The sequence below is a fragment of the Pituophis catenifer genome, unplaced genomic scaffold (genome assembly GCF_029215685.1).
Source record: "Pituophis catenifer annectens isolate HBS135680 unplaced genomic scaffold, rPitCat1.0.hap2 SCAF_4, whole genome shotgun sequence".
NCBI lineage: Eukaryota > Metazoa > Chordata > Lepidosauria > Squamata > Colubridae > Pituophis > Pituophis catenifer.
This window is the reverse complement of record NW_027256884.1, coordinates 33,854,507-33,868,567: the sequence shown is the minus strand read 5'-3', so window position 1 is coordinate 33,868,567 and position 14,061 is coordinate 33,854,507. Positions and strand designations below refer to the sequence as shown.

Genomic DNA, 14,061 nt, shown 5'->3' with positions numbered 1-14,061 from the left:
ATTGTAAGCCGCCCTGAGTCTCCGGAGAAGGGCGGCATATAAATCAAATTAAAAAAAAAAAAAAAAAAAAAAAAGTACAGGTAGTCCTTGACTTACAACAGTGCATTTAATGACTGTTCAAAGTTACAACAGCACTGAAAAAAGTGACTTACTATATTATCATTTTTCACACTTATGACTGTTGCAACGTTCCCATGGTTACATGATTTACATTTGAATGCTTGACAACTGACTCATATTTATGACAGTTGCAGTGTCCTGGGGTCATGTTTTTTTACGACCTTTTACTACCTTCTGACCAGCAACGCCAATGGGGATGCCAGATTCACTTAACAGTGTTATTAATTTAACAACTGCAATGATTCATTTAACAAATGTGGCAAGAAAAGTCAAAATGGGGCAAAACTCACTTAACAAATTTTTAGCTAAGCAACATAATGTGTTGCTTGACCAACATATGGTCAAGTATGGTCATAAGTCGAGGTCTACCTACATAATTTTACCATCAAAATTCCACCAAAAATATGCAAAAATAATTGTAGTGTGTGCACACCATTCTGAAGAAGGTTTTTTGTTGTTGCATTATAATGGACTGAATAGTGGATTTTGCATATCATTGAGCTTACATTTGGTTAATTAGTTGTTGCTGTTTTTACATTTGCTACAACTACATGTAAAGACTGGCTGATATCATTTTAAGAGATTTTATTCACACAATGCAGTCTGAAGTGTGGCTGGTTATAAAAATAGTATTTCCTTTATTATTTGCCCACAGTATTTTGTGTCTATTAAATCTCTAGTGGTTTTAGAAAAAAACGCCCTTAAAGGTCACATCAAAGCTTCACTTAGCAGCTACTTTTCTAGGATAAAAAGACTTTCTTAAAAAGTAAAAATGTTGAACTATTTTTCTATTGGCATACTTTGTTCTTCAGTGTCTTAGTTCTTTTCCTTGACCCTCGGATTGAGGTATTTTCCCATTCTGAATCAGATGAACATATTCTTAATATGTGTTTAAAATGTTTTTGTTTTATTTTTGACAGGTTTGGGTAAAACCAAACGGAAGACAAGTGCTAGAGACGCCTCTCCAACTCCTAGTACTGATGCAGAATACCCATCAAATGGTAGCAGTGCTGATAGGATTTATGATCTGAACATCCCTGCCTATGTGAAGTTTGCCTACGTGGCCGAGAGGGAGGATGAACTATCTCTTGTTAAAGGATCTCGAGTGATTGTTATGGAAAAATGCAGCGATGGCTGGTGGAGAGGGAGCTACAACGGACATATTGGCTGGTTTCCTTCAAACTATGTAGTTGAAGAAGTTGAGGAAGCGACTGCTGATTCACCAAGTTTTCTAAGTTTGAGAAAAGGGGCATCCATGAGTAATGGCCAAGCCATGAAAATACTTCACATTGTCCAGACATTGTATCCATTCAGTTCTGTCACTGAAGAAGAGCTCAATTTTGAGAAAGGTGAAACTATGGAAGTGATAGAGAAACCAGAAAATGACCCAGAATGGTGGAAATGTAAAAATTCTCGCGGGCAAATTGGTCTTGTTCCCAAAAACTATGTAGTAATCTTAAGTGATGGTCCTACCATTAATGCTTCCCACCCTCCTCAGATAAGCTACACAGGGCCCTCTTCTACAGGACGGTTTGCAGGAAAAGAATGGTATTATGGGAACGTTACTCGACATCAGGCAGAATGTGCTCTGAATGAAAGGGGATCAGAAGGCGACTTCCTTGTCAGAGACAGTGAATCTTCAGTAAGTAGCTATCATTTCAAAATTTTATTTATTTATTTATAAAATTTATTGGCTGCCGATCTTACCACAGGGTAACACTGAGCGGCTTACAATCATATAAATTCAAAATGTTGTGATGCATTATGCAGAATAAATGAAGTAGCAGATTATAGCTTTGCCTTGCTGTATGAATCAAGTGGAGTTCTTCAAAGTGATTATTCATCTGTTGTGTACTATAGTTCTCCTTTCATTAATTGAAAAATTATATAGGGCAAAATGAAATATAAGTATGGTATACCATTGCTGTGCTCTGGTTTTAAATTTTTTCAGGTATATAGTTTTCAATTGGATTTTCTCATAACAAATTTAAACACATAAGCAAATGTTAGAAAAAGTTAGTTTAATAGATTTAAGTTTCAAGGTGTGTGGTAATTGTATTTGAATTCTCTGCTTTATTAATCCTGCCTATATGAACTTTCAAAGGGTGTGCATTCAGCTGTACAAGCTCAACTCAGCAAAATTTTAGCTAACCTGTTTTTCTTTTGCATCCACTTATATATTTGCTTTTTCTGCTTCTGACTGTTTTGTATATGGAATTGTCAACAAGTTCCAAAGAACAGCCATGCTGGCCCCTTTTACCAAAAGATTTGAAATCTATATATGTTTGAGAAGAATATTGCTGAAATCTAACCGCATAGTACTGCAGCTAAAGAATCCTATACTACTTTAAAGATTGACTACATTTATTATAGCAGCAAATGTAATTGGATACAGTTGAATAATTTCCAGATCTTTTTAGATGGGCTTTCTCTCTTGCCACTTCCTGTGGGTTTCACAATACAGCTTTCTAGAGCTTCCACCTCAAGATGGACTTCAGTAATACTGAAACATTTACAGTTAGACCATGGTTAAATCTCTACACCTTTTCTTTTTCACTATTTTTAAATGTTTCATACATTGTACTAGCTTTGTTTCAAAAATTGATTTTTAGATTATACATTATAGAGATATACATTCTATTTGTTAAGCAGAGTTGATTTACAAAGTAGATGCAAAGGGTTTGTTGGTTTTGATTTAAAATTCATGATTGTTTGGTCTGTGACTCTAGTACAGCCTTAACTAGGAGTAATAAATAAGTTCTAGTAAACATGGTGGAACAGTTTTGAATTTAAAAATTTGAATTTCAGTTTTAATTGAGCAATGAATACCATTATTCATTTAGTTGTGCCACATAGTCAGTAAAATGATCAACAGCCTAATTTGAATGCCAGTTGTCATTGAGGATTTCATTATGTGAAGATGTTGTAGATATCTAGAGCTGCACCTGGTTATTGCCTTTCCTTCAGAGGATTGTGCGTTGTAAGTAGTCCTCATTTAGCGACCACAATTGGGTCTGGCAACGATTGCTCAGCAAATCAGTAACTAAGTAAAATTTTAATTGTGCTTATGATCTTACTTTAGCTTTCCTTTCCTTTGCTTAACAGATCTGGGAAGGTCATAAATATAAGGACTGGTTGTAAAGTTTATTTTTTATCACCATTGTATTGAATGGTTGCTGAATTGATCACTAACGAGGATTGCTAAAAGACGACTACCTGTATTTTAAAAGACAATTCCAAACAATAGTTAGGACTTCACTAATGAGTGAAGTGGAATGAGTAGAATGATGGTGCTTTATTGGATTGGAATGAAAAAAAATGTTCATTCTTACGTATGAAATAGGCAATAGCGTTATTCTCTCTCTCTCTTTTTTTTTGGAATGATAAGGATGGTACCTGAACTCTGGCTTAAAGCCATCTGATAAGTCCCAGGAAGCAGAAAGAATGTATTTGTACATCTGATACTGTAACAAACAAATATTGGAGAATATTTTTGCATTGTTATACAGATAGTCTTTGACTTACAACAGCTCATTTAATGACTGATTGAAGAAGTTACAACGGCACTCAAAAAAGTGACTTATTACCATTTTTCATACTTATGACCATTGCAGCATCCCTATGGTCAAGTGATTTAAAGTCTGATGCTTGACAGCTGACTCACATTTATGAGGGGATCATGTGAACACCTTTTGCAAACTTCTGACAAGCAAAGTCAATGGGGAAACCAGATTCACTTAACAATGGTGTTACTAATTTAACTACTGTACTGATTCAGTTAACAAATGGGGCAAGAAAAGTTGTAAAATGGGACAAAACTCAGTTAACAAATTCTAACTTAGCAACATAAATTTTGAGCTCAATTGTGATCATAAGTTGAGGACTACCTGTACTTGATTTATATCTTAGGCCTTGGATCAGTTCCTTGAAAAATTATGAATAACATAAAATAAAAGAATTCTCTTCCCTAATTCTTTGACATATTCTTTGAATATGGAATGAGAAGTGCTCATAGGGAATTTCAGTCCCATTAGCTGGCACCTCCTTAGAACTGATAATTAATTATGAGACCATTTTATCTTATCTGAAGTTTGAGCACAGAAAGACAACGGTGATTTCAATATTCGCTTTACAAGAACTTTTTGAGTTTCAGAAATAGCACACAGATTATTATATACTCATCATGACTTTTCATTGGCCTTTGCTGACTCATAGTGTTCTTTGTACTTTTAAGCTGAAGAGCAACGCAAGTTTTCCCTTGTGATCTTTTTGAATAAGTTTAGGACAATTCAAGACTCTAATGCCTTTGGGCAAGTAGCGTTATGCACTTTTTAAAAGATGTCCTGCTGTGCTAGAAAAAGAGCACTTCGTGAACTACCCTAAATAAAAATCAAATCCAATATTTATATTCAATTTATGAATTATAGAATTCAAGACATAGTATGCTCCATGGGCTAGAACAAATAGAAAGTATAACTATTAATCATCATCAAAGAAAAGGGGAAAAAGCCAAGAGACTATTCTTTCTGTTTTACATATATTCAAATGATAATTATTTTGACAGGAATAAATCATTGATTGGTGAATTTAATTGCACCCTACTGAGTGGAAGCCTTCCTGAATCTGGTGTCCTTAAATTCATTGATCTTAAAAATTGCCAGAATTTTCATCCAGCATACTATTAATTTGGTGATATGTATTATTGACAAGACAAAGGAAATTATTGAGGTTGTTATTTGAGAAATGTTATGAGGATGACAGCTATGTGCAAAGCAAATGACCCAAATAAATCTATCTCAGCATTCTGTCCTACTATCGCAGCACCATTGAGAGTGTCCTGACATTCAACATTCTTGCATGGTATGGGAGCAGCTATGTAGCGGACAAAAAAGCTCTACAGAGAACCATTAAAACTGCCCAGAATATCATCAGACTCCAGCTACCAGCCCTCAACGACATTTTCGAATCTCGCTGTTTGAGAATGTTTCATAATATTCTCAGAGACTCTTCCCATCCTGCTTACAATCTTTTTGGACTGTTGCCTTCTGGCAGAAGATACAGAATAATTAAAACTCGGGCCACACGTTTTCTGAATAGTTTTTATCCCAGAGCGGTAATTGTACTCAACAATGAACTAAAGGGCCATCATCAGTGAGCTGTTGGACAGTATTACTTGGTCTGTGGATGTTTGGGTGGTTTAGGGGTGGGGAATTGTGGTGGGTGGGAGTGTGTTTGGGGATTATTATGTGTGTTGGACCTGGTCTTTGGGTGTTAAGTGAATTTCGTTGTATGGTTATACTGTGTATACACGTACAATGACAATAAAGTTATTTTATTTATTTAAATTACAGAATAATTGATTAAAGATTTATTTCTACATTGCTGTAGCATATAGATGGAGGAGGAGAAGGAGGATAGAATGGGTTTCTACAGGATCTTTATGAACTTTGATTCTGGCATGATTTTTCCTTTATATCAGAAGGTTATAGACACAAGCGGGCTTGATAGTTGGAATTGATTATTACATTTTATCTCCAATATGTTAGGCCTTGCAAAGAAAGTAGGTTTCTTGCATAAGAGAATGCTGTAATATAAGTAGTCTTCCAACCACAATTGAGCCCAACATTTCTGTTGTTAAATGAGGCATTTGTTGTGACTTTTTCCCCATTTTACGACCTTTCTTGCCACAATTGTTAAATGAATCATTGCAGTTGATGAGTTAGTAACATGGTTGTCAAGTGAATCTGGGTTCCCCATTGATTTTGTTTGTCAGAAGGTTGCAAAAGTTGATCACATGACCCTGGGATACAGCAAGGGTCTTTAAGTATGAGTCAGTTGTCAAGCGTCTGAATTTTGATCACCTGATCATGGGGATGCTACAAAGATCGTAAGTGTGAAAAACGGTCATAAATCAGTTTTTTTCAGTACCATTGTAATTTTGAACTAAATCAGTCAGTAAATGAACTGTTATAAGTCGAAAGCTACCTATAATGGTACTGTATTAAACAGGAGGTTTGAGACTGGCATTCCTGGGTCAATCCAGCTAATGGTTTTATTAGGTTATCACCTGTAAGTGTTAGTTTTGATTAGCTATCTGTATATAATGAAACAACTGACCACAGAAGGAAGAGGATTTGTTTAGGAATGAAAGGCAATATAACAGGTAGAGTGAAAGGAAGAATAGAGTAGACATTTCCTAGTTTAGGGCTACCTCACCTGTATCACAACAATAGTAATATTGATAAAAAGTAAGCTATTTCCCCAAATTATATACTTCCTGGAAGTATAAAACATCACACTGTGTTGTAAAATAACATGTTCATGAACATCATTTTTATCTCCACTGCCTGATTACTAAGGGTGTAGAGGTTTAATTGTTTTCATGTCACCTGATTCAAATTGTTAATTTTCCAGCAAAGATCCAAAAGTATGGAAACTTGGAAAATGCATTTTGAGTCATAACTATTTAGTACAGAACTAAAGATGGAAAAAACATTTCTTTTTACAGATTTTTTTTTTTTATTTTGAACCTTTACAAAGGCTGGTTTTGTATTTGTCATCGTGACTGACACTGATCAGCTATGCATTAGAGTTTGACCCATAGCAAGTAACTAGTTCAGATGTGCCCTTAAAGTAGCTGTCACGATTGCATGCAGCTCCACTAGTCTTAAGCCTGGGAAATATTGTTTGCAAACCATCCAGCTGTAGCAACCATGTCCAGTGGGAAAAGTCACAGAAATATCTGCCAAGAGCTGAAAACCCAAAAGGCAAACAGATGCAAACTATAAAAATAAACACTCTTGAAATGAGTTCAGCGGAAGACAGCAGGGAATAGTTTGAAACTGACTTTAACCTCCACACACTGTAGTGTGCATAACATGCCAAGATGAAGTCTTAAGGTTTTATTAATTAAATATTCACAACAGGAAGAAGTCAAGAATACATTCAGTGACATATGCGTTTTTTTCCCCAATTTCCTGTTGTTACTTAAAATATTTGCCCATTGTGAGGAGAAAGGTGGGAGCCTAGACCTCTCCTTTCCTTTCTGCAGAAGGAAAATTGTCAGAGCCTCTTGTTCAGTAGCGCTTCTCTGAAAAGAACTAAAGATTTTTCCCCTCATCCTCTTCTGTCCTTTTTAAGTATAATGCCACAAAAACAGGTCTTTGTTATTTGGTGGAAGGAAAAATTATAGGCATATGCATTTGAAATGTAAATATGAGAGTTTGATTTGGAAAGCGATTATTAATATTCATTTTTCAGTAGAAATGTCTTTGACAGAAACATTTTTTATGTCTGCTTTGCAACTAATGAGTCAGATAGCTGCATAGGCCTTGTTCAGCACATTGCTTTGATTTTTCCTTCTCCGGATTAGCTGTCACTAGTATAGAAATCAATCTTAACCACTATACTTTGTTTTCTGTGGCTGTCATAATGCTCACTTTGTCCATTGAGGGGGAATTCTACTTCAAATTTTAAAGTAATTGAAATCATTGCTTTGAATTGGCAGGATTAGAGCAGTGCACAAAGGAAATAATGTATTTAATCTTCCATCAGTACCAGTAAGTTTAGTTTATCTCCCACATTCTTTCCTTACCAATGACTCCTTTATTTCAACAAATGTTAATACTACAGATATATCAGAACGATGTTCCAATAGCCAGTGAAACAGGTTTTCATACCTAGATTCAGTTTCTGTTCCCCAATTTGGAGTTTTCCAATAGTGACATAATGGTAAAATTTAAATGTAAAGGCATTTCATTTTTTTCTCAATGAAATAAACAATCCTTGAACATTCTTGAACATTTGTCTCAGACATTCAGTTCTGAATCGGATGTTTTTCCTCTTTTTTTTGTTTTTGTTTTTGTATCTTTTAAAGCAGTAGTCCCCAACCTTTCCGACTCTGTGAACTGGCGGCGGGGCAGGGAGAGGGGATGGTTTCGCATGCATGCCCGCCACTTGTGTGGCCCAGTTCCCAATGGGATGTGGCCCGGTATTGAACTGCGGAGCAGAGGTTAGGGACCCCTGTTTTAAAGTACAAGTGCTCTGTTTTAAAGTACAAGTACTCTATAGCAAATAGAGTTTTTAGTATTACAAATTCTTGCTCCCATAATTTTTCTTGGCAATAGTTCCTGCATAATATGGAGAATGAGCAATAAGTTTGCTATTGGTAGAAAATGTGGGCAAATAAATTAATTTTAGAAGTAAATATGTCTTCTACAATTAGATAGTCCAAAGTATTGGTATAATCAGTTTGCCTGAATAGAATAATTAATGGAAAATTTAATCTGTAAAATAAGCTTTATTCAACATAATTTCTAATAAATTTTAGGTCATTGTTTTGTTCTGTTTTTTTTCCAGCTGAGAGCCATATATGGCTTTCTACCTCTGAATAAGCATGCAGAAAAGGAATAAATTCAGAGTAAAAGCAAACAAGGGTTTCAGGAAATAGGAATTACTGCAGATACTGCCTCTGGGTTAGATCATAACAAGATTCATCCATCAGATTATTCTAAACTCTTTAAAATATCAAAGTAGAAAAACATACTTCAGTTCTGAAAACCCCTATATCAGTGTGAACACAGTATGTGTTTACAAGACTTAAAAGGAAAAAAAAAAGCTGCATAATTTTGTATCAATTACAGCTTTTGTACACGCTTCACAGATAGCCATGAGAGAACTTGAATTTACCTAACCCTTTAACAAAGAACATACCTAATCAGGGGTGAAATGCTCCCAGTTCGGACCGGATCGCCTGATCCGGTAGTGATGGCGGAGGGTGGTTCAGAGAACCAGTAGCAAAAATCCCTGTGGCCCTCCCCCACCATGCCCAGCTGAGCCACATGATCATCAGAGGCTTTTTTTTTTTACTTTTAAAAGCATTTTTTCTATAACTTCTTACGCCGAAAAAATGCTTTTAAAAGTAAAAAAAAAGCCTCTGACAATCAAGCAACTCAGCTGGGATCGTCAGAGAGACTTTCAAAGCATTTTTTTCTGCAACCTCTTCAGCGGAAGAGGTGGTTAAAAAAATGCTTTGAAAAGGCTCTGACGATCCCAGCTGTGTTCCTGATTGGCAGAGGCTTTTCAAAGCATTTTTTTGCATTTGCAGAAAAAATGCTTTGAAAAATTAAAATAAAAAAAAAGTTGGCCACGCCCACCCAGTCACATTACCCCCCCCCCCCACCAAGCCACGCCCACAGAACCGGTAGTAACAAATTTTACATTTCACCCCTGTACCTAATCCTTTAGCAAAGGAGATACTGGCAACCTGTAAAGGTAGTCCTCAACTTACAACTGGTTGCTTAATGACTGTTTGAAGTTATGACAGACCTCCCTGGCAGTACTTACGAGGCAATTGTGAAATTCTGACCAGTGGGGTCCCAATGATCACATGACTGCATTTCTGGCACTTAGCAACTGGTCCAAATTTACTGCCATTTGCAGCATCCTGTGTTTTACAATGTTTTATCAAAAAAACAGCATTTACTTCTGGTTTTCAGGAAAACTAGTGCACCTAATGACTGTTGAGGTTGCTTTTAAAAAGATAGCAAACCAGGTCGGTCACATGGGCGATCTGTTTTATGACTGTCACGACTTATTCCATTATGCTCCTTATGGACATAAGTCTCTCGCCCTTTAATTCCAGAGAAGTGGAAACTAGAGAACATGTCTTTCTTCGTTGCTCTTTTTATGGAGACATCAAAATGAAATTCACACTACCTCTGATTAGTAGATATCCTAGTCACCCAGATTCGGTGTATGGCCAGATAGTGCTCATAGATAAAGCATGTCTTAGCTAGCATGTCCGTCAGACTTTGATGGGCCAATCTCCCGCAATGCATTCTTTGTAACTACCATTCATTTAAAATTTAGATATTGTTACTTTGTTGATATTAATAGTTTTAGATACCATTGTTGTCATATATGCTATAATTTTAATATTTACATTGTAATTTAATATAGGCTGTATCTTGGATTCACTTATGGATGTTAGATTGTTTTACAAATGTATTTTAATTCTGCCTTAAACTTTATTTTGTTTATTATCTGCATTGATCTATCACAGTAACTTGGATGAATTAAATTGTGGTGGTAAGTTGAGGACTTCCTGTATTTAGTTTACAAATGAATCATTTGTACCAGTTTTGTTATTTAAACATGCAGCTTAGCTCCTGCACTAGGAGCTCCTGAACTAGGTAAATAGCTAAAAGGAGATAAATGATTCACTACACGAAATTGGGAAATGAAAAATATTTTTGAAGCAAATCATTTTAAAGTAAAACAAGCAAACTACTGTCAGTAGAAAATCATCGCAGTCAGAGGCTAAATGAAATAAGAGGCTAAATGAACTGGAAGCAGAGTTAAATAAGGAAATTGATTGGTGGACCTTTTCACAGATACAATCCAAACACAAGGAATATATAAAAAAGTATCAAATATGTAAAGAGAAACAGGAATTATATACCATCGTATTAGACTCTGGAGAGAAACTAATCAGTAAAATTTACAAATTTTTGTTAAGGTATAAGATGGAGGAGGAAATAGTCAAACACACAGTGATTAAATGGATGCAGAATTTCAAACACTCAATAGAATTGGATAAATGGGAAGAATTTTGGCAAATGAATACAAAAACAATTCTGGCGGTGGCATACAAGGAAAGCCAGCTAAAGATGTTTTATAGGTGGCATATGTCACCAACAAGATTGGCTAAAATAAACCCAAAAAACAGTTCAGCGTGTTGGAAATGCAAGAATCCACAAGCCACTTTCTATCAGCTATGGTGGACGTGCCCACGGCAAAGAAATTCTGGTCCATCATCAAGAAATGGTTAGAACAAATTACTAAATTACAAATAGATAAGAAACCCGAAACTTTTCTATTAGGAATTTTTACAAAATCTTATCCCAAAGAAATAAAATATCTGCTAATATATATCTTAACGGTGGCAAGGATAATATATGCTAGCAATTGGAAATCGGAAAAAATCCCATCGGAAGAAGATATAATAGATAAGATAACACAATGTGCGGAAATGGATAGGTTGACAAAAGAATTAAAGGAAAAAGAAGACACTGAATTTTATAAAGTTTGGAATAAATGGTATCATTGGAATAGAGTTGCTACGGAAGAAATATAATTAGAAATCAGATAGAATAAAAGTATAGCTGTGCATGTAACCACCCCCTTATGGGCGGTAAAACATTTAGAGAGAAATTCAGAAAGTGAAGGTAATATACAGAACAAAAAAAGAAGTCTTAGAGAGCAGAAGAGAGGAGAGGGTAAAGAGGTAAAAAGGAATCAGTGAGTTAAGATTTATGGGAATATGTATAACTGTGTAATTGGATACATCACTACGAAACAAGACGCTTCAAATGATTGAATATATATAACTGTTTTATTGTATAATGTATTTTTTTGTTGTGCTTTGTTATATATGTTTTGTGTGTGTTTTATTTGTTAATAAAGTTTATATTTTAAAATTAAAAAAAAAGAAATAAGAGGCTAAATGAAATATTGTCAGTAGAAAATCATCGCAGTCAGAGGCTAAATGAAATAACGGGAAGAAAAATCTGTGTGCTCAAGAATCTTTGCTGAGTGATTTTTTTCCCCTTTGCAAATAGCAAAAATGAGTTCATCGTTTGAAAACTTAGTTCTTATATAATGAGATAAGAGGAGCAGAGTTTTAAATATATTTTTAAACCAGTAATGTGGTATTGCACATATTTATCTTGGGCCATGTTAAATGTTGAATTGTTAAAACTTGTATTAGACACCCTTTAAGAAAAAATAAGAAAGGCCCTCTTGTGGTGAGGGAATTAAATGTAAAGCTAGCATAGTGACCTTATTTCTGCATTTGAATATTTACGTTTAATAAGTGTGCATAGAAGTTTTTCTCTAGATAGTTGGAGACCTTTGGTTTAAATCAGTAATATTTTGGTAAATAGATTGATTTATATTAGTCTATGATGTTACTAAGATACTTTCACTGGATTAGCCACTCTGCCATTGATGATAGTAATACACATTTTAAAATACTTAATCCTTAGTGTATGTGGGGACGGAGATAATTTCTCTTGTAACAGACTTTAAAACCCATGTTGTGCACTCTCTAAACATTTGTCTTTCCTTTCTCTCTGCAGCCCAGTGACTTTTCAGTATCTCTAAAGGCTTCAGGGAAGAACAAACATTTCAAGGTGCAGCTGGTGGACAATGTCTATTGCATTGGGCAGCGTCGATTTAATACTATGGATGAGTTGGTGGAACACTACAAAAAGGCTCCTATCTTCACCAGTGAGCACGGGGAAAAGTTATATCTTGTCAAAGCACTTCAGTGACGTTGAAGATGGACTAGGCCTGCTGAGGTCTTTTGTAACTTAAAAGCCTTAGGTCCTCAATCACTTTTATAGAGCAGGGCACTCTGCACCAGACACAACTGTCAGTGAATGGTCTCTTTCTGAGTATTTGCTCTGTTGGTTATATTCTCTTTTCCTCCTTGCTTTTCTCTACCCCCATTTTTGCCTATTAGTCTTTTTAAAAATTAAGTTGTTTTTGAATCCCCTCAGGTTGAAATTTTCACTTAGGTGGGCCATTGTAAGCACTCGTTTTATTTCCTGGGTTCTTAACTCTTTCTATGTACGTTTACAGAGTTAATCCAGATAAAGGAGGGGTGTTCTTGAGTGAGAAACAGTGTTATCAGATGGCTCCTGATGGCAGAAATCATCATTGAGAGACTGGGCACAGTTGAATGCACTGAACCTGCAGCTAACTAAGTGAAATAATAGTAGACATAACGGTTGTGGCTGTGAGTTCTGTAGCTATTTTGCTTACCAAGTAATATATTTCTGAAATTCCTAGTTTCTAGAAGCATTCTTCCCACACTCTACTACAACTATTACATTGCTTCTTTGGCTCTTTGTGAAGAGTACACTAACTAAAGCATTTTGTAATAGTTCTTCTTAAACTACTACGGTATGATTGTAGTAAAGAAAACTATCTAGCGTATTTTGACATGTAATTTCAACCGAGATGTTTCATTGAAAGTTGATTACTTAGAGAATCATTGAATTGTAATGGTTGAATGTTTTGGTATCTACAACCAGATGTGCCATCCACATAATGCTTTCTCTTCTTGCCCTTCTGCTTGTTTGAATTAAACAGTTATGTATTTAATTCTTAAAGTAATATGTATCTGTAGCCGATTGACACTAATACAGAAGTTTAATAAACATAGCTAATTATGGGTGGGTGGGGCTTCCAGCACATACATACATAACATACATACATACTTACTTATAATATATATATATTTGCATAACAGAAAAAAATCAGGGTTTACAGAAGGTGGTGTGATTGGTAGTAAGACACACAGAATGTTATATGAAGAAAATGCGTTTCCTTTGTGTTTCTTTTAACCTTCTTATGGTTTTAAATATAGTATTGATGGCACATTCCTGAAAATATTAAAAAAAGGACCTTGTTGATCCTGAAAACTTGCATACCTCCCCCACCCCACTTTTTTGATATTGTAATAAAAAGGTATCATGTGAAGATGGAGTATTGAATTTATCCTTGGTAATGGCATTGACAGTGGTATCATTGTCAAATCAATGCAAAGATAGCATTTCCCCTTTACATAAATCTGGACAAATTAAGATATTTTATAGTTTTGTTTTGTTGAAATAGCATGGATATCATTAACAGTTAATGTTTAATGAACGATTTTTTTTTATTAAAAGATGTTACAAAGATTTTAAAAGCCACAGAAACATGGTAGAAGAAATAGAAAAAGAAAGATTATAATAGGGTAAAAAAAAAACCAAGGAAAATATCTGATTTCTTATTTTACAGCAGTTACAAACCATCTCCACTGTCTCACATTGCATGTGAAAGATCCCTTCTTCCCATAAACAAACCTTTTTAATCAATGCTGACATCAGCAGT

At 35.1% G+C, this 14,061-nt stretch overlaps 1 protein-coding gene across 3 annotated transcripts in view; it reads left to right on the top strand.

The window, feature by feature from the left end:
* The window catches only part of NCK2 (NCK adaptor protein 2), a 77,053-nt gene extending 63,433 nt beyond the window's left edge, over positions 1 to 13,620 (top strand). For all 3 annotated transcript variants that reach the window (XM_070942930.1, XM_070942928.1, XM_070942929.1), the window contains exons 3-4: positions 1,041 to 1,762; positions 12,261 to 13,620. In XM_070942930.1, the coding sequence (XP_070799031.1) occupies positions 1,041 to 1,762; positions 12,261 to 12,455 (917 nt within the window). In that variant the 3' untranslated portion in view covers positions 12,456 to 13,620. The remainder of the gene's footprint in view (positions 1 to 1,040; positions 1,763 to 12,260) is intronic.
* The last annotated feature ends 441 nt before the right edge of the window (positions 13,621 to 14,061 follow it).